Source organism: Cygnus olor, unplaced genomic scaffold, assembly GCF_009769625.2.
Source record: "Cygnus olor isolate bCygOlo1 unplaced genomic scaffold, bCygOlo1.pri.v2 scaffold_174_ctg1, whole genome shotgun sequence".
Classification (NCBI taxonomy): Eukaryota; Metazoa; Chordata; class Aves; order Anseriformes; family Anatidae; genus Cygnus; species Cygnus olor.
This window is the reverse complement of record NW_024429116.1, coordinates 195-23,703: the sequence shown is the minus strand read 5'-3', so window position 1 is coordinate 23,703 and position 23,509 is coordinate 195. Positions and strand designations below refer to the sequence as shown.

Genomic DNA, 23,509 nt, shown 5'->3' with positions numbered 1-23,509 from the left:
GAGCGCCCGGCGCCGGAAGGGGCGGGGCTAGCGGCGGAAGGGGCGGGGCGCGCAGGCCGCAGCGGAGCGGGGTCCGGCGGTGGGAGCGGGAGCGGCCCAGCGGGGCCCAGCGGGGCCGGGGCCCGGCGGGGGGGGGGCGGCGGCGGCGACAAGCGGCGGGGCCGGCGCCTCGTGGCGGCGATGCCGAGCAAGAAGAAGAAATACAACGCGCGCTTCCCGCCGGTCAGCGGGGCCGGGGCCGGGAACCGGGCCGGGAACGGGGCCTGGAAGGGGGGGAACCGGGGCCTTGAGGGGGAAACCGGGGCCTTGAGGGGGGAAGCGGGGTCCCGAGGGGGGAACCGGGGCTGGGAGGGGGAAACCGGGGCCCTGAGGGGGTCCCGGGGTCGCTGTGGTGGGCTCCGGGCCCGGAACCGGCTCCGGGAGGGGAAGCGGGGCCTGGAGGAAGCGGGGAGGGCGGTTGCCATGGCAACGGGTCTCCGTGGCAACCGGGCGTCACGGCAACGGGGTGCCATGGCAACCGGGGGGGGGGGAGCGGACAGGTGGGCCCCTAGCAACGGGCCTCGGGAGGGGCGTGGCTTCGGGAGAGGGGGTGTGGTCTGGTGGGCGTGGCCCGGCCGGAGGGGGGGGGCGTGGTTTCCTCGGTGGGGGCGGGGGGCGTGGCCTGCTGGGTGGTGGGCGTGGTTTGGGGGGCGTGGCCTAGCCCACCAGGTGTGGGCTTATCCCCTCGGGGAGGGGAGGGGCTGTGGGTTTGGGGGGCGGGGCCTGGTTCGGGGGTGGGCGGGGCCTGGCGGGGGGGTGGGCGGGGCCTGGCTCGGGGTGGGCGGGGCCGTGCCTCAGTGTCCCCTGCGGTCCCCAGGCGCGGATCAAGAAGATCATGCAGACGGACGAGGAGATCGGGAAGGTGGCGGCCGCCGTCCCCGTCATCATCTGTATCCTTCGGGGTCCCCGTGGTGTCCCCACGGTGTCCCCACGTCCCCGTGGTGTCCCCGTGGTGTCCCCACGGTGTCCCCACATCCCCGTGGTGTCCCCGTGGTGTCCCCTCCCCATCCCCGTGGTGTCCCCTTCTTGTTCCCTCCCTGTCCCCACGGTGTCCCCTCCCCATCCCCGTGGTGTCCCCGTGGTGTCCCCTTCTCGTCCCCTCCCTGTCCCCACGGTGTCCCCTCCCCATCCCCGTGGTGTCCCCTTCTTGTCCCGTCCCTGTCCCCACGGTGTCCCCTCCCCATCCCCGTGGTATCCCCGTGGTGTCCCCTTCTCGTCCCCTCCCTGTCCCCACGGTGTCCCCTCCCCATCCCCAAGGTGTCTCCACAGTGTCCCCTCCTTGTCTCCACAGTGTCCCCTCCCCATCCCTGAGGTGTCCCCACGGTGTCCCCACTGAGTCCCTTCCTTGCCTCTGTTGTGTCCCCTCCATGTCCCTGTTGTGTCCCCATGGTGTCCCCTCCCCGTCCCCGTGGTGTCCCCACTGAGTCCCCTTCTTGTCCCCTCTCTGTCCCCATGGCGTCCCCTCCCCATCCCCGTGCTGTCCCCATGGTGTCCCCTCCTTGTCCCCTCCCCATCCCCATGGTGTCCCCTCCCCGTCCCCATGGTGTCCCCACTGAGTCCCCTCCATGTCCCCGTTGTGTCCCCTCCCCGTCCCCATTGTGCCCCAATGGTGTCCCGTCCGTGTTCCCACTGTACCCCATTTGTGTCCCCTCGGTGTCATCGTTGTGTCCCCACCCGTGTCCCCTCCCCATCCCTGTTGAGTCCCCTCCGTGTCCCCTCCGTGTCCCCACTGAGTCCCGTCCGTGTTCCTTCTTTGTCCCCATTGTGTCCCCTCCACGTCCCCTCCGTGTCCCCGTTGTGTCCCCTCCGTGTCCCCTTCTCATCCCTGTTGTGTCCCCCTCCATGTCCCCATGGTGTCCCCTCCCTGTCCCCACTGTGCCCCCACCGTGTCCCCTCCCTGGCCCCTCCTTGTCCCCCTGGGTGCCACCCCCGTCCCCGTCCCGTCCCGGTCCCCTTCCCATCCCCGTCCCCCCACCCCCCTCACGGGACAGGCCACCCCCAGGCCACCGGGACCCCCCCGGGGGTAGGGGGGGGGTGGGGGGGAGGTGGCCCTGTCCCCTCGTGTCCCCTTTTTGGGGTCCTTAGCGGGGCAGCGCGGGCGCTGGAGCTCTTCCTGGAGTCGCTGCTGCGCAAGGCGTGCCACGTCACCCAGTCCCGCAACGCCAAGACCATGACCACCTCGCACCTGTGAGTGTCCCCGAGGTCCCCGGGGTGTCCCCAAGGGCCCCGGGGTGTCCCCGAGGTCCCCTGGGTGTCCATGGGTGTCCCCGAGGTCCCCTGGGTGTCCCTGGGGTCCCCTGGGTGTCCATGGGTGTCCCCGAGGTCCCCTGGGGGTCCCCGAGGTCCCTTGGGTGTCTCTGGGGTGTCCATGGGTGTCCCCAAGGTCCCCTGGGTGTCCATGGGTGTCCCCGAGGTGCCTTGGGTGTCTCTGGGGTCCCCTGGGTGTCCCTGGAGTCCCCTGGGTGTCCATGGGTGTCCCCGAGGTCCCCTGGGGGTCCCCGAGGTCCCTTGGGTGTCTCTGGGGTCCCCTGGGGGTCCCCAAGGTCCCCTGGGTGTCCATGGGTGTCCCCGAGGTCCCCTGGGTGTCCCTGGGGTCCCCTGGGTGTCCATGGGGGTCCCCAAGGGCCCCTGGGGGTCCCCGAGGTCCCTTGGGTGTCTCTGGGGTGTCCATGGGTGTCCCCAATGTCCCCTGGGTGTCCATGGGTGTCCCCGAGGTGCCTTGGGTGTCTCTGGGGTCCTCTGGGTGTCCCCAAGGTCCCCTGGGTGTCCATGGGTGTCCCCGAGGTCCCCTGGGTGTCCCCAAGGTCCCCTGGGTGTCTATGGGTGTCCCCGAGGTCCCCTGGGGGTCCCCGAGGTCCCTTGGGTGTCCCCAATGTCCCCTGGGTGTCCATGGGTGTCCCCGAGGTCCCCTGGGGGTCCCCGAGGTCCCTTGGGTGTCTCTGGGGTCCCCTGGGGGTCCCCAATGTCCCCTGGGTGTCCATGGGTGTCCCCGAGGTCCCCTGGGGGTCCCCGAGGTCCCTTGGGTGTCTCTGGGGTGTCCATGGGTGTCCCCAAGGTCCCCTGGGTGTCCATGGGTGTCCCCGAGGTCCCCTGGGGGTCCCCGAGGTCCCTTGGGTGTCTCTGGGGTCCCCTGGGGGTCCCCAAGGTCCCCTGGGTGTCCATGGGTGTCCCCGAGGTCCCCTGGGGGTCTCCGAGGTCCCTTGGGTGTCCCTGGGGTCCCCTGGGTGTCCATGGGTGTCCCCGAGGTCCCCTGGGGGTCCCCGAGGTCCCTTGGGTGTCTCTGGGGTCCCCTGGGGGTCCCCAAGGTCCCCTGGGTGTCCATGGGTGTCCCCGAGGTCCCCTGGGGGTCCCCGAGGTCCCTTGGGTGTCTCTGGGGTCCCCTGGGTGTCCCCAAGGTCCCCTGGGTGTCCATGGGTGTCCCCGAGGTCCCCTGGGTGTCCCTGGGGTCCCCTGGGTGTCCATGGGTGTCCCCGAGGTCCCCTGGGGGTCCCCGAGGTCCCTTGGGTGTCTCTGGGGTGTCCATGGGTGTCCCCAAGGTTCCCTGGGTGTCCATGGGTGTCCCCGAGGTCCCCTGGGGGTCCCCGAGGTCCCTTGGGTGTCTCTGGGGTCCCCTGGGTGTCCCCAAGGTCCCCTGGGTGTCCATGGGTGTCCCCGAGGTCCCCTGGGGGTCCCCGAGGTCCCTTGGGTGTCTCTGGGGTGTCCATGGGTGTCCCCAAGGTCCCCTGGGTGTCCATGGGTGTCCCCGAGATCCCCTGGGGGTCCCCGAGGTCCCCTGGGTGTCCCTGGGGTCCCCTGGGTGTCCATGGGTGTCCCCGAGGTCCCCTGGGGGTCCCCGAGGTCCCTTGGGTGTCTCTGGGGTGTCCATGGGTGTCCCCAAGGTCCCCTGGGTGTCCATGGGTGTCCCCGAGGTCCCCTGGGGGTCCCCGAGGTCCCTTGGGTGTCTCTGGGGTCCCCTGGGTGTCCCCAAGGTCCCCTGGGTGTCCATGGGTGTCCCCGAGGTCCCCTGGGGGTCCCCGAGGTCCCTTGGGTGTCTCTGGGGTGTCCATGGGGGTCCGCAAGGTCCCCTGGGTGTCCATGGGTGTCCCCGAGGTCCCCTGGGGGTCCCCGAGGTCCCTTGGGTGTCTCTGGGGTGTCCATGGGTGTCCCCCAAGGTCCCCTGGGTGTCCATGGGTGTCCCCGAGGTCCCCTGGGGGTCCCCGAGGTCCCTTGGGTGTCTCTGGGGTGTCCATGGGTGTCCCCAAGGTCCCCTGGGTGTCCATGGGTGTCCCCAAGGTCCCCTGGGGGTCCCTGAGGTCCCTTGGGTGTCTCTGGGGTCCCCTGGGGGTCCCCAAGGTCCCCTGGGTGTCCATGGGGTCCCCTGGGTGTCCATGGGGGTCCCCGAGGTCCCTTGGGTGTCTCTGGGGTCCCCTGGGGGTCCCCAAGGTCCCCTGGGTGTCCATGGGTGTCCCCGAGGTCCCCTGGGTGTCCCTGGGGGTCCCCAAGGGCCCCTGGGGGTCCCCGAGGTCCCTTGGGTGTCTCTGGGGTCCCCTGGGGGTCCCCAAGGTCCCCTGGGTGTCCAGGGGTGTCCCCGAGGTCCCCTGGGGGTCCCCGAGGTCCCTTGGGTGTCTCTGGGGTGTCCATGGGTGTCCCCAAGGTCCCCTGGGTGTCCATGGGTGTCCCCGAGGTCCCCTGGGGGTCCCCGAGGTCCCTTGGGTGTCTCTGGGGTGTCCATGGGTGTCCCCAAGGTCCCCTGGGTGTCCATGGGTGTCCCCGAGGTCCCCTGGGGGTCCCCGAGGTCCCTTGGGTGTCTCTGGGGTGTCCATGGGTGTCCTCAAGGTCCCCTGGGTGTCCATGGGTGTCCCCGAGGTCCCCTGGGGGTCCCCGAGGTCCCTTGGGTGTCTCTGGGGTGTCCATGGGTGTCCCCAAGGTCCCCTGGGTGTCCATGGGTGTCCCCGAGGTCCCCTGGGGGTCCCCGAGGTCCCTTGGGTGTCTCTGGGGTGTCCATGGGTGTCCCCAAGGTCCCCTGGGTGTCCATGGGTGTCACCGAGGTGCCTTGGGTGTCTCTGGGGTCCTCTGGGTGTCCCCAAGGTCCCCTGGGGGTCCCCGGGGTCCCCTGGGTGGTCCTGGGGGTCCCCGAGGTCCCCTGGGTGTCCATGGGTGTCCCCAAGGTCCCCTGGGGGTCCCCGAGGTCCCCTGGGGGTCCCCGGGGTCCCTTGGGTGCTGTTGAGGTCTCTCTGTGGTCCTCAGGGGGCCAGGGAGGTGTCCCCGAGGTCCCCTGGGTGCCATTGAGGTGTCCCCAGGGTGCTGTTGAGGTGTCCCGATGTCCTCTGGGTGAGAGGGACGTGTCCCCAAGGTCCCCTGGGTGCCAGGGAGGCATTTCCAACATCCCCAGGGTGCTGAGGAGGTGTCCCTTGGGTGCTGTTGAGGTGTCCCCAAGGTCCCCAGGGTGCCATTGAGGTGTCCCCTGGGTGCCGTTGAGGTGTCCCCAGGGTCCCTTGGGTGCTATTGAGGTGTCCCCAGGGTGCCGGGGAGGTGTCCCCAACATCCCCAGGGTGCCATTGAGGTGTCCCCAGAGTGCCAGGGAGGTGTCCCCAAGGTCCCCAGGATGCCATTGAGGTGTCCCCTGGGTGCCGTTGAGGTGTCCCCAAGGTCCCCTGGGTGCCATTGAGGTGTCCCCAGGGTGCCGTTGAGGTGTCCCCAGGGTCCCCAGGGTGCCATTGAGGTGTCCCCTGGGTGCCGTTGAGGTGTCCCCAAGGTCCCCAGGGTGCCATTGAGGTGTCCCCTGGGTGCCGTTGAGGTGTCCCCAAGGTCCCCAGGGTGCTGAGAACGTGTTCCCAAGGTCTCTTGGGTGCCATTGAGGTGTCCCCAACATCCCCAGGGTGCCATTGAGGTGTCCCCAAGGTCCCTTGGTTGTCATTGAGGTGTCCCTGGGTGCCGTTGAGGTGTCCCCAAGGTCCCCAGGGTGCCATTGAGGTGTCCCCGGGTGCCGTTGAGGTGTCCCCAAGGTCCCCAGGGTGCCATTGAGGTGTCCCCGGGTGCCGTTGAGGTGTCCCCAAGGTCCCCAGGGTGCCATTGAGGTGTCCCCGGGTGCCGTTGAGGTGTCCCCAAGGTCCCCAGGGTGCCATTGAGGTGTCCCCGGGTGCCGTTGAGGTGTCCCCAAGGTCCCCAGGGTGCCATTGAGGTGTCCCCGGGTGCCGTTGAGGTGTCCCCAAGGTCCCCAGGGTGCCATTGAGGTGTCCCCGGGTGCCGTTGAGGTGTCCCCAAGGTCCCCAGGGTGCCATTGAGGTGTCCCCGGGTGCCGTTGAGGTGTCCCCAAGGTCCCCAGGGTGCCATTGAGGTGTCCCCGGGTGCCGTTGAGGTGTCCCCAAGGTCCCCAGGGTGCCATTGAGGTGTCCCCGGGTGCCGTTGAGGTGTCCCCAAGGTCCCCAGGGTGCCATTGAGGTGTCCCCGGGTGCCGTTGAGGTGTCCCCAAGGTCCCCAGGGTGCCATTGAGGTGTCCCCTGGGTGCCGTTGAGGTGTCCCCAAGGTCCCCAGGGTGCCATTGAGGTGTCCCCTGGGTGCCGTTGAGGTGTCCCCAAGGTCCCCTGGGTGCCGTTGAGGTGTCCCCTGGGTGCCGTTGAGGTGTCCCCAAGGTCCCCTGGGTGCCGTTGAGGTGTCCCTGGGTGCCGTTGAGGTGTCCCCAAGGTCCCCAGGGTGCCGTTGAGGTGTCCCCTGGGTGCCGTTGAGGTGTCCCCAAGGTCCCCAGGGTGCTGAGAACGTGTTCCCAAGGTCTCTTGGGTGCCATTGAGGTGTCCCCAACATCCCCAGGGTGCCATTGAGGTGTCCCCAAGGTCCCTTGGTTGTCATTGAGGTGTCCCCTGGGTGCCGTTGAGGTGTCCCCAAGGTCCCCAGGGTGCCATTGAGGTGTCCCCTGGGTGCCATTGAGGTGTCCCCAAGGTCCCCAGGGTGCCGTTGAGGTGTCCCCTGGGTGCCGTTGAGGTGTCCCCAAGGTCCCCAGGGTGCTGAGAACGTGTTCCCAAGGTCTCTTGGGTGCCATTGAGGTGTCCCCAACATCCCCAGGGTGCCATTGAGGTGTCCCCAAGGTCCCCTGGGTGCCATTGAGGTGTCCCCGGGTGCCGTTGAGGTGTCCCCAAGGTCCCCAGGGTGTCATTGAGGTGTCCCCTGGGTGCCATTGAGGTGTCCCCGAGGTCCCCTGGGTGCCGGTGCCGCTAACGCCCAACGCTCCCATCCCCTTCCCCCCGCCCCGTGCCTCAGTTTCCCCACTGCCCCTCACCGCCCCCTGTGGGTCAGGGGGGCGGGAGGCGGCGCTTGTTGCCCCGGGGGGTGTGGCCTGGGGTTGGGGGCGGGGCTTGTGGGGCCCCCCCCGTTTTGGGGGGCGTGTCCTGCTGAGGCCCCGCCCCCAGGAAGCAGTGCATCGAGCTGGAGCAGCAGTTCGACTTCCTCAAGGACCTGGTGGCCGCCGTGCCCGACATGCAGGGCGAGGGCGACGAGCCCCACGGCGAGGGCGAGCGGGCGCCCCGCAGGTACGCGGGGCGGGGGGGGGGTCCCCGAAATCCCCGGGGGGGGTCCCCCAAATCCCCGGGGGTCCCCTAAATCCTTTGGGGTGCCCCCTAAATCCTTTTGGGGGGGTTCCTAAGTCCTGGGAAAGGTCCCTAAGTCCTTTGGGGTGCCCCCTAAGTCCTTGGGGGGGGGCCCTAAGTCCTTGGGGGGGCCCTAAATTCTTGGGGGGGCGTCCCCTAAATTCGGGGGGGTCCCCTAAATCCTTTGGGGTGCCCCCTAAATCCTTTTGGGGGGGTTCCTAAGTCCTGGGAAAGGTCCCTAAGTCCTTTGGGGTGCCCCCTAAGTCCTTGGGGGGGGCCCTAAGTCCTTGGGGGGGCCCTAAATTCTTGTGGGGGGGTCCCCTAAATTCGGGGGGGGTCCCCTAAATCCTTTGGGGTGCCCCCTAAATCCTTTTGGGGGGGTTCCTAAGTCCTGGGAAAGGTCCCTAAGTCCTTTGGGGTGCCCCCTAAGTCCTTGGGGGGGGCCCTAAGTCCTTGGGGGGGCCCTAAATTCTTGTGGGGGGGTCCCCTAAATTCGGGGGGGTCCCCTAAATCCTTTGGGGTGCCCCCTAAATCCTTTTGGGGGGGTTCCTAAGTCCTGGGAAAGGTCCCTAAGTCCTTTGGGGTGCCCCCTAAGTCCTTGGGGGGGGCCCTAAGTCCTTGGGGGGGGCCCTAAATTCTTGGGGGGGCGTCCCCTAAATTCGGGGGGGTCCCCTAAATCCTTTGGGGTGCCCCCTAAATCCTTTTGGGGGGGTTCCTAAGTCCTGGGAAAGGTCCCTAAGTCCTTTGGGGTGCCCCCTAAGTCCTTGGGGGGGGCCCTAAGTCCTTGGGGGGGCCCTAAATTCTTGGGGGGGCGTCCCCTAAATTCGGGGGGGTCCCCTAAATCCTTTGGGGTGCCCCCTAAATCCTTTTGGGGGGGTTCCTAAGTCCTGGGAAAGGTCCCTAAGTCCTTTGGGGTGCCCCCTAAGTCCTTGGGGGGGGCCCTAAGTCCTTGGGGGGGCCCTAAATTCTTGGGGGGGCGTCCCCTAAATTCGGGGGGGTCCCCTAAATCCTTTGGGGTGCCCCCTAAATCCTTTTGGGGGGGTTCCTAAGTCCTGGGAAAGGTCCCTAAGTCCTTTGGGGTGCCCCCTAAGTCCTTGGGGGGGGCCCTAAGTCCTTGGGGGGGCCCTAAATTCTTGTGGGGGGCGTCCCCTAAATTCGGGGGGGTCCCCTAAATCCTTTGGGGTGCCCCCTAAATCCTTTTGGGGGGGTTCCTAAGTCCTGGGAAAGGTCCCTAAGTCCTTTGGGGTGCCCCCTAAGTCCGTGGGGGGGGCCCTAAGTCCTTGGGGGGGCCCTAAATTCTTGGGGGGGGGTCCCCTAAATTCGGGGGGGGTCCCCTAAATCCTTTGGGGTGCCCCCTAAATCCTTTTGGGGGGTTCCTAAGTCCTGGGAAAGGTCCCTAAGTCCTTTGGGGTGCCCCCTAAGTCCTTGGGGGGGGCCCTAAGTCCTTGGGGGGGCCCTAAATTCTTGGGGGGGCGTCCCCTAAATTCGGGGGGGTCCCCTAAATCCTTTGGGGTGCCCCCTAAATCCTTTTGGGGGGGTTCCTAAGTCCTGGGAAAGGTCCCTAAGTCCTTTGGGGTGCCCCCTAAGTCCTTGGGGGGGGCCCTAAGTCCTTGGGGGGGCCCTAAATTCTTGTGGGGGGGTCCCCTAAATTCGGGGGGGTCCCCTAAATCCTTTGGGGTGCCCCCTAAATCCTTTTGGGGGGGTTCCTAAGTCCTGGGAAAGGTCCCTAAGTCCTTTGGGGTGCCCCCTAAGTCCTTGGGGGGGGCCCTAAGTCCTTGGGGGGGCCCTAAATTCTTGGGGGGGCGTCCCCTAAATTCGGGGGGGTCCCCTAAATCCTTTGGGGTGCCCCCTAAATCCTTTTGGGGGGTTCCTAAGTCCTGGGAAAGGTCCCTAAGTCCTTTGGGGTGCCCCCTAAGTCCTTGGGGGGGGCCCTAAGTCCTTGGGGGGGCCCTAAATTCTTGGGGGGGCGTCCCCTAAATTCGGGGGGGTCCCCTAAATCCTTTGGGGTGCCCCCTAAATCCTTTTGGGGGGGTTCCTAAGTCCTGGGAAAGGTCCCTAAGTCCTTTGGGGTGCCCCCTAAGTCCTTGGGGGGGGCCCTAAGTCCTTGGGGGGGCCCTAAATTCTTGGGGGGGGGTCCCCTAAATTCGGGGGGGTCCCCTAAATCCTTTGGGGTGCCCCCTAAATCCTTTTGGGGGGGTTCCTAAGTCCTGGGAAAGGTCCCTAAGTCCTTTGGGGTGCCCCCTAAGTCCTTGGGGGGGGCCCTAAGTCCTTGGGGGGGCCCTAAATTCTTGGGGGGGCGTCCCCTAAATTCGGGGGGGTCCCCTAAATCCTTTGGGGTGCCCCCTAAATCCTTTTGGGGGGGTCCCTAAGTCCTGGGAAAGGTCCCTAAGTCCTTTGGGGTGCCCCCTAAGTCCTTGGGGGGGGCCCTAAATTCTTGTGGGGGGGTCCCCTAAATTCGGGGGGGGTCCCCTAAATCCTTTGGGGTGCCCCCTAAATCCTTTTGGGGGGGTTCCTAAGTCCTGGGAAAGGTCCCTAAGTCCTTTGGGGTGCCCCCTAAGTCCTTGGGGGGGGCCCTAAGTCCTTGGGGGGGCCCTAAATTCTTGGGGGGGGGGTCCCCTAAATTCGGGGGGGTCCCCTAAATCCTTTGGGGTGCCCCCTAAATCCTTTTGGGGGGGTTCCTAAGTCCTGGGAAAGGTCCCTAAGTCCTTTGGGGTGCCCCCTAAGTCCTTGGGGGGGGCCCTAAGTCCTTGGGGGGGCCCTAAATTCTTGGGGGGGCGTCCCCTAAATTCGGGGGGGTCCCCTAAATCCTTTGGGGTGCCCCCTAAATCCTTTTGGGGGGTACCTAAGTCCTGGGAAAGGTCCCTAAGTCCTTTGGGGTGCCCCCTAAGTCCTTGGGGGGGGCCCTAAGTCCTTGGGGGGGCCCTAAATTCTTGGGGGGGGGTTCCCCCAAATCCCTGGGGGTCCCCTAAATCCTTTGGGGTGCCCCCTAAATCCTTTTGGGGGGGTTCCTAAGTCCTGGGAAAGGTCCCTAAGTCCTTTGGGGTGCCCCCTAAGTCCTTGGGGGGGGCCCTAAGTCCTTGGGGGGGCCCTAAATTCTTGGGGGGGGGTTCCCCCAAATCCCTGGGGGTCCCCTAAATCCTTTGGGGTGCCCCCTAAATCCTTTTGGGGGGGTTCCTAAGTCCTGGGAAAGGTCCCTAAATTCTTGGATGGGGGGTCCTTAGGTCCTTGGGGGTGCCCCCAAATCCCGGGGGGGTCCCCCAAATCCCGGGGGGGTCCCCCAAATCCCGGGGGGGTTCCCTAAATCCCGGGGGGGTCCCCCAAATCTCCGGGGGTCCCCTAAATCCTTTGGGGTGCCCCTTAAATCCTATGCGGGGTTCTTAAGTCGTGGGAAAGGTCCCTAAATCCTTGGGGAGGTTCCTAAATCCTTTGGGGTGCCCCCTAAATCCTTTGGGGGGGTTCCTAAGTCCTGGGAAAGGTCCCTAAATTCTTGGATGGGGGGGTCCTTAAGTCCTTGGGGGTGTCCCCTAAGTCCTTGGGGGGTCCCCCAAATCCCGGGGGGGGTCCCTAAATCCCGGGGGGGTCCCCTAAATCCTTTGGGGTGCCCCCTAAATCCTTTGTGGGGGGGGACCCTAAATTCTTGGGGGGGGTCCCCCAAATTCCCGGGGGTCCCCTAAATCCTTTGGGGTGCCCCCTAAGTCCTTGGGGGGGAGTCCCTAAATCCCTGGGGGGGTCCCTAAATCCCTGGGGGTCCCCTAAATCCTTTGGGGTGCCCCCTAAATCCTGGGGGGGGGTCCCTAAGTCCTTGGGGGGGGCCCTAAATTCTTGCGGGGGGGTGTCCCCTAAATCTTGGGGGGTTCCCTAAATCCTGGGTGCTGGGGTCCCTGGGGGTCCGGGAGTTGCGATGCGGGGGGGGGGGGGGGGGGGGCATCATGGGGGGCGGGGGGGGTCTCAGCCCTAAATTTGGGGGTCCTGGATTTGCGGGGGGGGGGGGGTGCTGGGGGGGGCTCCTTAACTCAGACAGTGGGGTCTGGGGGGGATTTGGGGGGTCTCAGGGGGATTCTTGGGGGGAGCTTGGGGGGGGGGGGGCCGGGTTTGGGGGGGGGGGGGGCTGCCTGGACGTCGGTGACCCTAACGGGGGTGTTGGTGACCCCCCCCCCCACCCCCCCACCCTGCAGAGGCCGGCGCCCGGGTACGGGGCGGAAGAACGGGGGTCCCGGAGCCAAGGGCAAAGACCCCAAACAGTCGGGGACGGACTCGGAGCAGGAGGTGGGGACGTGCGGGGGGGGGGGGGGGACGGGGGACACCCCCCGGGGGGGGGGGGCGCTGGGACCCCCGGGGGGGGGGACGCTGGGACCCGTTTGGGGGGCGCTGGGACCCGTTTGGGGGGCGCTGGGACCCCAGGAGGGTTTTAGGGGAGGGGGACGTGGGTTTTTGGGGTCGGGGGGGGGGGGGGGGCAGGGACGTATCCCCTCGCTGTGACCCTTGTGTCCCCGTCCCCCCCCCCCAAAAAAAAAGGAGGACTCGGAGGACAGTGACAGCGACGCAGAGGAGGAGACCCCACAGCCCCCCCCCCGCACGGCCCCCCCTCAATTTCGCCAGGTACCAAGGGGGGGGGGGACGACATTTGGGGTTTCTGGGGGGGGGGGGGGGGGACAGGACACCTGGGTCCCTTTGGGGGGGGGTCACCAGGACACTGGGGACCTTTTTAGGGTGGGGGGGCACGGGGGTTTCTTTTTGGGGGGTTTGGGGGGGGCACCTGGATTTTGGGGTGCTTTTTAGGGTGGGGGGTGATGGCAGGGTCCTTTTGGGGGGGGGGGGCAGGGACATTGGGAACCCCAAATTATTTTGGGGTGGGGGGCACACAACGGGATTGGGATTTGGGGGGGGGGGGGGGGCAAAGAACGGGATTGGGATTTGGGGGGGGGGGGGGGGATGACACTGGGATGCTGGACTCCCTTTTGGGGTGGGGGGGTGGGGGGGGCTGCAGGGCTCTTTTAGGGCTGGGGGGGGGGACACGCGGGGACGCTGAGGTCCCTTTTTGGGGCCGCCGGCCCCCCCCCCCCACACCCCCTTCCCGCAGCCCCGGGGTGCCCTTCGCACCGCTGGGCCCCCCCCCGGTCCCGGGGCTCCCGGGGGGGCTTCCAGGGGGGCTCCCACCGGCTCCAGGCCCCCCCCGCGCCCCGGAGGAGGAGGAGGAGGATGAAGATTACGACTCCTAGCGCCCCCCCCCCCGGATTTGGGGCCGTTTTGGGGCCGGGGGGGGAATCGCACCAGTTTGGCTTGGGGGGCGTGTACTGGGAGCACTGGGAGCCCCCCCCCCCCTCAAAGTGCATGGGGGGGGGGGCGCCCCTGGCTTGGCCCCAAACCCCCGTGACCCTTCTTTTTTTTTGGGGGGGGGGGGGTTGGTTTTGGGGGCCGGTGGCGACTTTTAACGATTCGGGGGGGTTTTTGTATCGGCTCAATAAACGTTCCCGTTTCCGTAGGGGCAGCGCGGAGGCGGCGTCTTTACGTCCCCCGGGGGGGTCCCGTGCCCCCCCCCCCCCCCCGGGGTCCCCTCGGTGTCCCCATGCCCCCCCTCACCCACCCCCCCCGTCATCTGGGGGTCCCCGGGGCCTCCCCCCCCCCCCCCCCGGGTGCTGCCGTGCGGGGCCGCGGCCACCAGAGAGCAGCAGAGACCCCCCCGAGAGCCCTATAGGGGGCTACAGAAACTCCATAAGGGTCCCGGGGAGCCTATGGGGGGGGCAGGAGGGGCTTTAAAGGGCTATGGGGGGTCTACAGGGGCCCTATAGGAGCCCATAGGGGCTCTACGAGGCCCTATAGGAGCCCGTAGGGGCTCTACGGGCCCCTATAGGAGCCCATAGGGGATCTATGAGGGCCTATAGGAACCCAGAGGTGATCTGTGAAGGCCTATAGAAGCCCATAGGGGATCTACAAGGCTCTATAGAAGCCCATAGGGGATCTATGAGGGCCTATAGGAGCCCATAGGGGATCTACAAGGCTCTATAGAAGCCCATAGGGGATCTATGAGGGCCTATAGGAGCCCATAGGGGATCTACGAGGCCCTATAGAAGACTTTAGAGGATCTACCAGGCCCTATAGGCGTCCATAGGAGCTCTACAAAGCCATATAGGAACCCACAGAAGATATATGGGGGACTATAGGAGCTCATAAGATGGTCTGCTGAGGTCTATAAGGCTCTATAGGAGCCATACTGGGTCTATAGACATTTACAATGGGCTATAGGGGTCTGTATATGGTCAGCAGGGGGTTGTAGACAATTTACAGTAAAGCTGTAGGTATCTATAGGGGTCTATAAGAGCTTATAGACTGTAAAGGTCTACAGGAGCTGGTAGAGGATCTATAGGGGTGTGTAGGACGTATAGCCATGTGTAAGGGCGTATGGGAGCCCATAAAGGGGTCTATAAGGGTCTATAGGAGCCCTTATGGGGTCTATAGAGAGTTCAGACAGACTCGTAGCGGGGATTGAGGGGGCTGCAGTGGCCCGTAAAGGATCCATAGGGAGCTGTAGGGGCCCCCAGGGGGTCGGGGAGGCGGGGGGGGGCTGCAATGGCTCCATGTGGGGTTATCGGTGTTCTATAGGATCCCGTAGAAAACTTCAGAGGGGTTACGGGGGTCCTTCGGGGGAGCTGTACGGAGCTATAGGGGCTGCTGGGGAATCCATAGGGGCCCACAGGGCACGGGGGGGGGGGGGGGGGGGGCATAAAGGAGGCTGTCAGGTGCCTCCGGGGGCCCATGGGGCATTTGGGAGCAGCTTTTGGGGACCTATAGGGGCGTGGGGCCGCCGGGGGGGTCTGTGGGGCGCAGCAGGTGTCTCTGGGGACGTATAGGGGCTGCGGGGATCTATAGGGTGCCTATAGGCCCCTCCGGGCATGTATGGGGCCGGCGGGCGGACGGACCCTGGCGGCCCCCCGGCGCCTGCGGCGCTGGAATCTGCCCCCGCCCCCGGCCTAATCCCGGTGACACTTTAACCAAAAGAGCCGCTTTTCGCCTTATATAACGGGGCCGGCGGCCGGGGGGACCCCGGGGACGGGGACGTCACCCCGCAGAGCCCAGGTACGGCCGGCGGGGGGACGTGGGACAGGTTGGGGACATCTGGGGGGGGTTGGGGGCATTGGGGAGGGGATGGGGACAGGTTGGGGACATTGGGGAGGGGGCGTGGGACAGGTTGGGGACATCAAGGAGGGGTTGGGGACAGGTGGGGGACATCAGGGAGGGGTTGGGAACATTGGGGAGGGGATGGGGACAGGTTGGGGACATCGGGGAGGGGATGGGGACAGGTTGGGGACATCGGAGAGGGGGGTGTGGGACAGTTTGGGGACATTGCAAGGGGATGGGGACAGGTTGGGGACATTGGGGAGGGGGCGTGGGACAGGTTGGGGACATCAAGGAGGGGTTGGGGACAGGTGGGGGACATCAGGGAGGGGTTGGGAACATTGGGGAGGGGATGGGGACAGGTTGGGAACATTGGGGAGGGGATGGGGACAGGTTGGGGACATCGGGGAGGGGATGGGGACAGGTTGGGGACATCGGGGAGGGGATGGGGACAGGTTGGGGACATCGGAGAGGGGGGTGTGGGACAGTTTGGGGACATTGCAAGGGGATGGGGACAGGTTGGGGACATTGGGAGGGGATGGGGACAGGTTGGGGACATCGGGGAGGGGATGGGGACAGGTTGGGGACATTGGGGAGGGGATGGGGACAGGTTGGGGACATGGGGGAGGGGATGGGGACAGGTTGGGGACATTGGAGAGGGGGGTGTGGGACAGGTTGAGGGCATTGCAAGGGGATGGGGACAAGTTGGGGACATCAAGGAGGGGTTGGGGACATTGGGGAGGGGTTGGGGACAGGTTGGGGACGTTGGGGGGGGATGGGGACAGGTTGGGGACATTGGGGAGGGGATGGGGACAGGTTGGGGACATCGGGGAGGGGTTGGGGACAGGTTGGGGACATTGGGGAGGGGATGGGGACAGGTTGAGGATATTGGGGAGGGGGCGTGGGACAGGTTAGGGACATCGGGGAGGGGATGGGGACAGGTTGGGGACATTGGGGAGGTGGCATGGGACAGGTTGGGGACATCAAGGAGGGGTTGGGGACAGGTGGGGGACATCAGGGAGGGGTTGGGAACATTGGGGAGGGGATGGGGACAGGTTGGGGACATTGGGGAGGGGATGGGGACAGGTTGGGGACATTGGGGAGGGGGTATGGGACAGGTTGGGGACATTGGGGAGGGGGCGTGGGACAGTTTGGGGACATTGCAAGGGGATGGGGACAAGTTGGGGACATCAAGGAGGGGTTGGGGACATCGGGGAGGGGTTGGGGGCAGGTGGGGGACATCCAAGAGGTGTTGGGGACAGGTTGGAGACATCAGGGAGGGGACATGGGACAGGTTGGGGACATTTAAGGGGATGGGGACAGGTTGGGGACATCAGAGGGAATGGGGATGGGTTGGGGACATCCAAGAGGGGGCATGGGACAGGTTGGGGACATCAAGGAGGGGTTGGGGACATCGGAACTGGGACGCGGAGGCGCTGTGGGTGTTGAGGAGGGGTTGGGGGCCAGGGGACACTGGGGACATCAGAGGGGACACGGGGATGGCTTTGGGACGTTGGGAGGGGACACGGGGTGCCACAGGACCAGGGGACACAGGACCAGGACCCACTGGGGACATCGGGGAGGGGACAGGGACCCTTCACCTTGGGGACACAGCAAGCACAGCTGGCCGGATGTCCCCGTCCCCAGGGAGCCGGAGTGGGGACAAGGGACAGCGGGGAGGGGACACGGGACCAGGGCACGCTTGGGGACATCAGGGAGAGGATGGGGACAGCGGGAGGGCTGGGGGGCGGGTGACGCAAGTGGTGACACCGTCCCTGTCCCCAGCTGTGTCACTGGTGGTCACCATGTCCCCCTGCCGTGGCCCTGCAGTCCTCGTCCTCGTGTCCCCCCCGCGTGTCCCCTCCCCGTGCCACCACAGTCCCTGTCCCCATGTTTGCCCCGTGTCCCACCCATGTCCCCATCCCCATGCTTTTGTCCCCAGCCATGCGTCCTCAGTCCCCATCCCAGTGTCCCTGTGGGTGCTGGTGTCCCCATGTCTGCTGGTGTCCCCATGTCCCCATGGGTGCTGGTGTCCCTGTGTCCTCAGGTGACCCCATGAGTGATGTCGTTCCCCATGGGTGCCGGTGTCCCCGTGGGTGTTGGTGTCCCCGTGGGTGCCACTGTCCCCATGGGTGCCACTGTCCCCATGTCTCCATGGGTGCTGGTGTCCTGTGGGTGCCACTGTCCCCATGGGTGCCACTGTCCCCATGGGTGCTGGTGTCCCCATGTCCACTGGTGTCCCCATACGTGATGTTCCCTGTGGCCCCCTGGGTTCTGGTGTCCCCATGGGTCCCCGTGGGTTCTGGTGTCCCCATGTCCCCGTGGGTTCTGGTGTCCCCATGGGTCCCCATTGGTGCTGGTGTCCCCGGGGGTGTTGGTGTCCCCATGTCCACCAGTGTCCCCATGACTGACGCCGTTCCCCATGTCCAGCAGTGTCCCTGTGTCCGGCGGTGTCCCCGTGGGTGCCGGTGTCCCCGCGTGCCCCCCCCACACACACACGATGCCGTTCGGGGCGGTGCTGGCGCAAGTCGGGGGGCTGGGACGCTTCCAGGTGCTGCAGACGGTGCTGCTGTCGGTGCCCATCCTGCTCATGGCCAGCCACAACCTCCTGCAGAACTTCACCGCCGCCGTCCCCCCACACCACTGCCGCGTCCCCAGCGCCACCCCCGCTGCCACCCACGGTCCCAGTGCCACCCCCGGCCTCCCCAGTGCCACACCGGGGCCGCCCGGTGCCACCATCAGGTCTCCTGGTGGCACCTTGAGGTCTTCCAATGGCACCTTGAGGTCCTCCAACGCCATCCCAAGGTTCCCTGATGGCACCTCAAGGTCCTCCAATGGCACTTTGAGGTCCTCCAACACCATCCTGAGGTCCCCAGATGGTACCGTGGGGTCCCCCGATGGCACCCACGTCCCCAGTGCCGCCCACGTCACACTTGACGGCACTCTGGAGTCCCCCGATGGCACCCGTGTTCCTCCTGAGGCCACCCTTGGGTCTTCCAATGACACCCTGGGGCCTTCTGAGGCCACCCTGGGGTGGTCTAACAGCACCCTGGGCCCCTCTGAAGCCACCCTGGGGTCCTGCTGGCGCTACGTGGCCTCGGCCCCACCCAACGGCAGCAGCGGCCCCCGGCCCACTGAGCCCTGCCACGACGGCTGGGACTACGACCTCAGCATCTACGTGGCCACCATCGTCACTGAGGTGGGGACGGGGACAAGGGGATGGGGGGAGGATGGAGGGTGGGAGGATGTGGCCTCCATCATCTCCAAGGTGGGGATGGGGGGACGGGGGGTGGAGATGAAGGAAGGGAGAGGGAGGACCCTAGGGGGATGGAGGACGAACCCTATGGGGATGGAGGAGGAACCTTGTGGGGATGGAGGAGGAAACCCTATGGAGATGGCGGGGGAAACCCTATAGGGATGATGAGGGTTGGAGATGACGGATGGACAGACGGATGGATGGATGGATGGAAGGACGAATGGGAGGAAGGGGGGGGGGGGGACATTTGGGGGGTGGGAAGGACCAGACCAGCCTCACGCCACCCCTGTCCCTGCAGTGGGACCTGGTCTGCAGTTACCGGCAGCTCCGGCAGATGGCCCAATCCATCTACATGGCTGGGGTCCTGGTGGGAGCCCTGGTCCTGGGGGGCCTCTCGGACAAGTAAGGGCAGCAGTCAACCCCTCCCCGTGCCTCAGTTTCTCCCCTGGACGTCGGGCAGACCACTGCCTGGTGGACCCCGGTGGCGCCCAGTGCCTCCCTGTTGCAGGTTTGGGCGCAAGGCCATGCTGATGTGGTCCTACCTGCAGCTGGGGGTGATGGGGACGTGCACGGCCTTCGCCCCCAACTATGCGTCCTACTGCGTCTTCCGCTTCGCCGGAGGCATGGCCCTCTCCGGCTTCGGCCTCAGCATCGCCTGCCTGGGTGAGGGGACGGGGACAGAGAGAGCTGTGGTGGGGACGTCCCGATGGCCATGGAAGGGACGACCCAATGGCTGTGGATGGGGACAACTCAATGGCCGTGGATGGGGACAACCTGATGGCCGTGGTGGGGACATCCCAATGGCCATGGATTGGGACATCAACATGGCCATGTTGGGGACATCCCGATGACCATGGATGAGGACAACTCAATGGCCATGGATGGGGATATCAGCATGGCCATGGATGGGGACAACTCAATGGCCATGGATGGGGACAACCTGATGGCCATGGTGGGGACATCCCAATGGCCAAGGAGGGGGACATCCCGCTCTCTATAGATGGAGATGTTCCTCTAGCTGCTGATGGGGCCATCCCAGTGGTCACCGGTGGGGACATCATGAAGGCCATGTAGGGGCCGTGTGACGGAGGCACATCTGGACATGAGGGGGTGGCCACATGCACAAGGAGGCTCACAGAGAGGGGACACCAAGTCAGCATTGTCCCCATGGTCCTTTGCAGTGGTGGAGTGGATCCCCACGCCCTACCGTGCCATCACCGTGGCCATCACCGGCTTTGCCTACACCCTGGGCCAGATCCTGCTGGCCGGCCTGGCCTACGCCGTCCCCCACTGGCGTTGGCTCCAGCTCACCGTCTCCCTGCCCTTCTTTGTCTTCCTCCTCTACTCCTGGTAGGACACCTGGGTCCCACCGGGGAGGCCCTGGGGACACGTGGAGCTCTCCTCGCCCCTCTTTGTGCCTCAGTTTCCCCCCCTTGCTGGCCACAGGTGGCTGGCTGAGTCCGCTCGTTGGCTGGTGCTCTCGGGGAAGGCTGAGAGGGCCGTGAAGGTCCTGCAGCGGGTGGCCAGGATCAATAAGAAGAAGGAGGAAGGGGAGAAGATCACGGTGGAGGTATTGTGGCCCCACCGGGGGGAGCTCTGAGCCAGAGTGGTCTTGGTTTTCCTGTCCCCCGCCTACCTTTCCCGGTTTCCCCCTTCCCAGAACCTGAGGTCCAACATGAAGGAGGAGTTGGCCGGTCTGAAGTCCTCCTACACCGTCTCCGACCTGGTTCGGACCCCGGTCATCCGCCACATCTTCTTCTGCCTCTCCATTGTCTGGTGGGGCCGGGCTGGGTTGGGGAAGTGTGATGGGGATAAGGTGGAGAAGAGATGGATGGATGGTAGGTTGGGTGGATGGTAGGTTGGGTGGATGGTTGGTTGGTTGGTTGGATGGTTGGTTGGGTGGATGGATGGTTGGTTGGATGGATGGATGGTTGGTTGGGTGGATGGTTGGTTGGTTGGATGGTTGGTTGGTTGGATGGATGGTTGGTTGGATGGTTGGTTGGTTGGATGGATGGTTGGTTGGATGGATGGTTGGATGGCTGGATGATGGTTGGATGGACAGCCAAGCCACGAAGCCAGCCAGCCAGCCATAGCACAGCCCTCTTCTCCATCTGACTCCCCTGTCCCACACGGCAGTGACATCCCAGGGTGGTGGGAAGGTCACCCCACTTACAGACCTCTGACGGGCCTCTCTCCCTGCTCCTCTCCAGGTTCTCCATCAGTTTCTCGTACTACGGGCTGGCCATGGATCTGCAGAACTTCGGCGTCAGCATTTACCTCATCCAGGTGATTTTCGGTGCCGTCGACTTCCCAGCCAAAGTGGTGGTGACCGTCTCCCTCAGCTACATCGGCCGGCGGGTGTCCCTCATGGTGGCCCTCTTCTTCGCAGGGCTGGTCATCATTGCCAACATCTTTGTCCCCACAGGTGGGTGGCCCAGGGTGATGGCGGGGCGGGTGGAGTCCACCCCTCCGGCCCTTCTCCAGATATTTAATTGGGTGCTCCCCACCTTGCCACCCACCCGCCCACCCATGGCACGCGATCCCGGGTGCCTCCATCAGCCACCCCAACTGCACCCAGTGGCCCAGAAGGCTCTTGAATAGCTCCGAGGATGGCGAGACGCCATCCTGTGTCCCGCCCCACCACCGCCCCATGGCTGGGGGGCTCCCGGCCCAGCGCGGAGCCCACCCCGTGCCCCTCTCTGCCCCAGAGCTGCAGACGGTGCGCACGGCGCTGGCCGTCATTGGCAAGGGCTGCCTCTCCGCCTCCTTCAACTGCGTCTTCCTCTACACCACCGAGCTTTATCCCACTCCCATCAGGTAAAAAAAACAACTCTTCCCATCACCCCATGGGGCTCGTTGACACCCTTAGGGGGTCCCTGCCCCACGCTGACCCCCACGGTGCCCGCAGGCAGACCGGGTTGGGCTTCGGCAGCACCATGGCCCGGGTGGGCGGCATCGTGGCACCGCTGGTGAAGATGATGGATGAGTACTACCCCTTTCTCCCCCCCGCCGTCTATGGGGTGGCCCCCGTGGTGGCGGCCGTGGCAGCTGGCTTCCTGCCGGAGACCCTCAATGCACCGCTGCCCGACACCATCGAGGAGGTGGAGAGCAGGTGGGAGAGACGGACAGACGGGCCGGGAGGAGGACGGATGGATGGGCAGATGGATGGGTGGGCTGGCAGGGGGATGGGGTGGTAGGAGAATGGGTGGGGTTGAGGGTGGGTGGGTTGGAGGAGGTTGGGTGGGTAGGTTGGAGGCCGAGTGGATTGGAGGAGGCCGAGCAGGTGGGTTGGAAGAGGGTGGATGGGTAGGTTGGAGGACAAGTGGATTGGAGGAGGCCGAGCAGGTCAACTGGAGGATGTGTGAAGAGGGTGGACAGGTGGATTGGAGGAGGACTGATGGATGGACTGGAGGACGTGTGCACTGGAGGAGGACAGGCAGGGGGATCGGAGGGTTTGGGGATGGACAGGTATGGGAGAGGACAGGAAAGTATGTTGGAGGACAGGTGGGTTGGAGGACAGCCAGAGTGGAGGAGGACGGGGTGAAGGGACAGACGGATGAATAGGGGGATGGACAACTGGGTGGGAATGCTGGCAGAAGAACGAGTGACGTGATTGGCTGAATGGCTGGACAGACAGGTGGACAAGGTCCTGCCATGCCCCATGGACCCTCCTCCTCCTGCTGACCTCTCATCTGCCTCCCTCCAGGGCCAAGCAGAAGAAGACAGCCAACCTCAAAGAGAAGATCCCCCTGCAGCCCCAGGACAAGGCCCCACCAAAGGAGCCCTGAAGGACCCGGATAAGGGCGGCGCTCCTGGCGGGTTCCTGCAGCCCTGGTTTGGGGGTGGGCTTGAATTCACCGCGTGCCCCACGTCAGGTGGCTTCCCCGTGTGGGGCAGGGGAAGTCCTCGGAGGAATAAAGGAGCTCTGCCAGGGGACGGTGTCTTGGTGTTATCTGAGGCCACCTCCAACGAGGTGACACCCAATGACCGTGTCCAAGGTCACTGCCAGTAAGATGATGCCCAAAAGCAGTGTCCCCGAGGTCACCTCCAGTAAGATGCCATCCAGAAACCTGGTCCCTGAGGTCACCTCCAGTGGGATGATGCCCAAAAGACACCGTGTTGGGGGTCACCTTCGATAAGACGCCACCTAACCTTGTCCCCCAGGTCACCTCGAATATGATGACACCCCAGACCAGTTTCTGAGGTTGCCTCCACTTGGATGAAACCCAACTGAGGTCTCCTCCAGGAAGATGCTGCCCAAGAAGTGCCATGTTTGAGGTCACCTCCAACAAGATGACACCTGAAGACGTTGAACCCACCCAACTCTTGTCTCAGTGGAGGGGTCCCCCAAATCCCACGAGGAATGGGGCCCCCCCAGATCCTAGCCCATCCCCTTCCAGCAACCCGCAGGGCTTTTCCCACCATGCCCCTTCCCCGACTTCCTGCTGGGCCAACCTGGCCCTTGCTCCTGGTGCCGACGTGTCCCTTGGTCCCGATCCCATCAAAAATTAACCCCCAGCCTCCCCAGGCGGAGAAGGCACTGACCCAAGCAGGGCCGCCTCCGTCAGCACCTTTTGGTCCCCTTTTGACCACAAAAAAAGAATTGCTAAAATTTAACCTGACGGTGCTGGTGAAGGCCACACGTTGGCCAGGGCCAGAAGCCCCCTCTCCAGGATGCCCACCTCTTTGGGTACACCAGGTGAGGCAGGTTGGTCCCAGATTCACCCTGCCCCTCTCCAAAAGCTGCCTTTCTCCCCCAGAAAATCAATGCTGAGGGGAAGAAAAAAAAAAAAAAAAGAGAAAAGGAAAAGAGAATTATTTTCTGCCAGCCCCAGATTTCTGGATTTTCCCCACCCGCCTTTGCCTTATCCCTTTGGAAAACCACCAGAAAAAGGACGTCAAACGTTAACCAAAGCCACCGTTGGCTGGGTTATATAGGAGACCATCCTGGGTTCTTGTGGAGCACGGACGCTGCAGGAGGGACAGAAGAGTTTCTGGGGTGAAAGCTATCCCTTTTGGGGCTCTGCCAGTGGGTGGGCGTGCATGGCTGGGGTGGCCATCGCAGGGCGCTCCCGGGGGCTCGCGGTGGCAGCATGGCTTTTGCCGACCTCCTGGAGCATGTGGGGGGCATGGGGCGCTTCCAGGTGGCCTCGGTCATCCTCCTGGCCATGCCCATCCTCATGATGGCCAGCCACAATCTTCTGCAGAACTTCACGGCCGCCGCCAGCGACCACCGCTGCCGGCTCCGCTGGGAGGCCAATGCCACCAGCCTCGACCCCCAGGACCTGCTGCGGGTCTCGGTCCCCCGTGGCGAGCAGTGCCGGCGCTTTGTGACACCGCAGTGGTGGCTTCTGGAGGCCAACGGCTCGGCCCCCAATGACAGCTGGCTGGAGACGGAGCCCTGCCACGACGGCTGGACCTATGACCGCAGCGTCTTCACCAGCACCATCATCACGGAGGTAGGGTGGAGGCAGTGGTGGGGGTGGGATTTGGGGCTGGTGGCACGTTTCACCCACTCGTGGGCATGGTTCCTACCTGGGGG

At 65.3% G+C, this 23,509-nt stretch overlaps 2 protein-coding genes across 3 annotated transcripts; both read left to right on the top strand.

Moving 5' to 3' along the window:
- Nucleotides 1-62: 62 nt before the first annotated feature.
- DRAP1 (DR1 associated protein 1) lies at nucleotides 63-13,077 on the top strand. Its single transcript, XM_040543707.1, has 7 exons — nucleotides 63-222; nucleotides 857-929; nucleotides 2,133-2,226; nucleotides 7,422-7,541; nucleotides 11,774-11,864; nucleotides 12,114-12,198; nucleotides 12,708-13,077. The coding sequence occupies exons 1-7, from the start codon at nucleotides 181-183 to the stop codon at nucleotides 12,815-12,817; spliced, it is 615 nt and encodes a 204-aa protein (XP_040399641.1). The 5' UTR covers nucleotides 63-180; the 3' UTR covers nucleotides 12,818-13,077.
- A 295-nt stretch (nucleotides 13,078-13,372) lies between these two features.
- LOC121063302 (solute carrier family 22 member 6-B-like) lies at nucleotides 13,373-21,892 on the top strand. Of its 2 annotated transcripts, XM_040543710.1 has the most exons (11): nucleotides 13,373-14,672; nucleotides 17,263-17,910; nucleotides 18,266-18,369; nucleotides 18,476-18,630; nucleotides 19,149-19,317; nucleotides 19,414-19,537; nucleotides 19,628-19,743; nucleotides 20,178-20,392; nucleotides 20,676-20,784; nucleotides 20,876-21,079; nucleotides 21,674-21,892. In XM_040543710.1, exons 2-11 carry the CDS (start codon nucleotides 17,302-17,304, stop codon nucleotides 21,753-21,755), a joined length of 1,887 nt encoding a protein of 628 aa, XP_040399644.1. In that variant the 5' UTR covers nucleotides 13,373-14,672; nucleotides 17,263-17,301; the 3' UTR covers nucleotides 21,756-21,892. The 2 variants fall into 2 exon arrangements, with proteins under 2 accessions (XP_040399644.1, XP_040399642.1); XM_040543708.1 differs by lacking the exon at nucleotides 13,373-14,672 and having other exon boundaries at nucleotides 16,998-17,910.
- The last annotated feature ends 1,617 nt before the right edge of the window (nucleotides 21,893-23,509 follow it).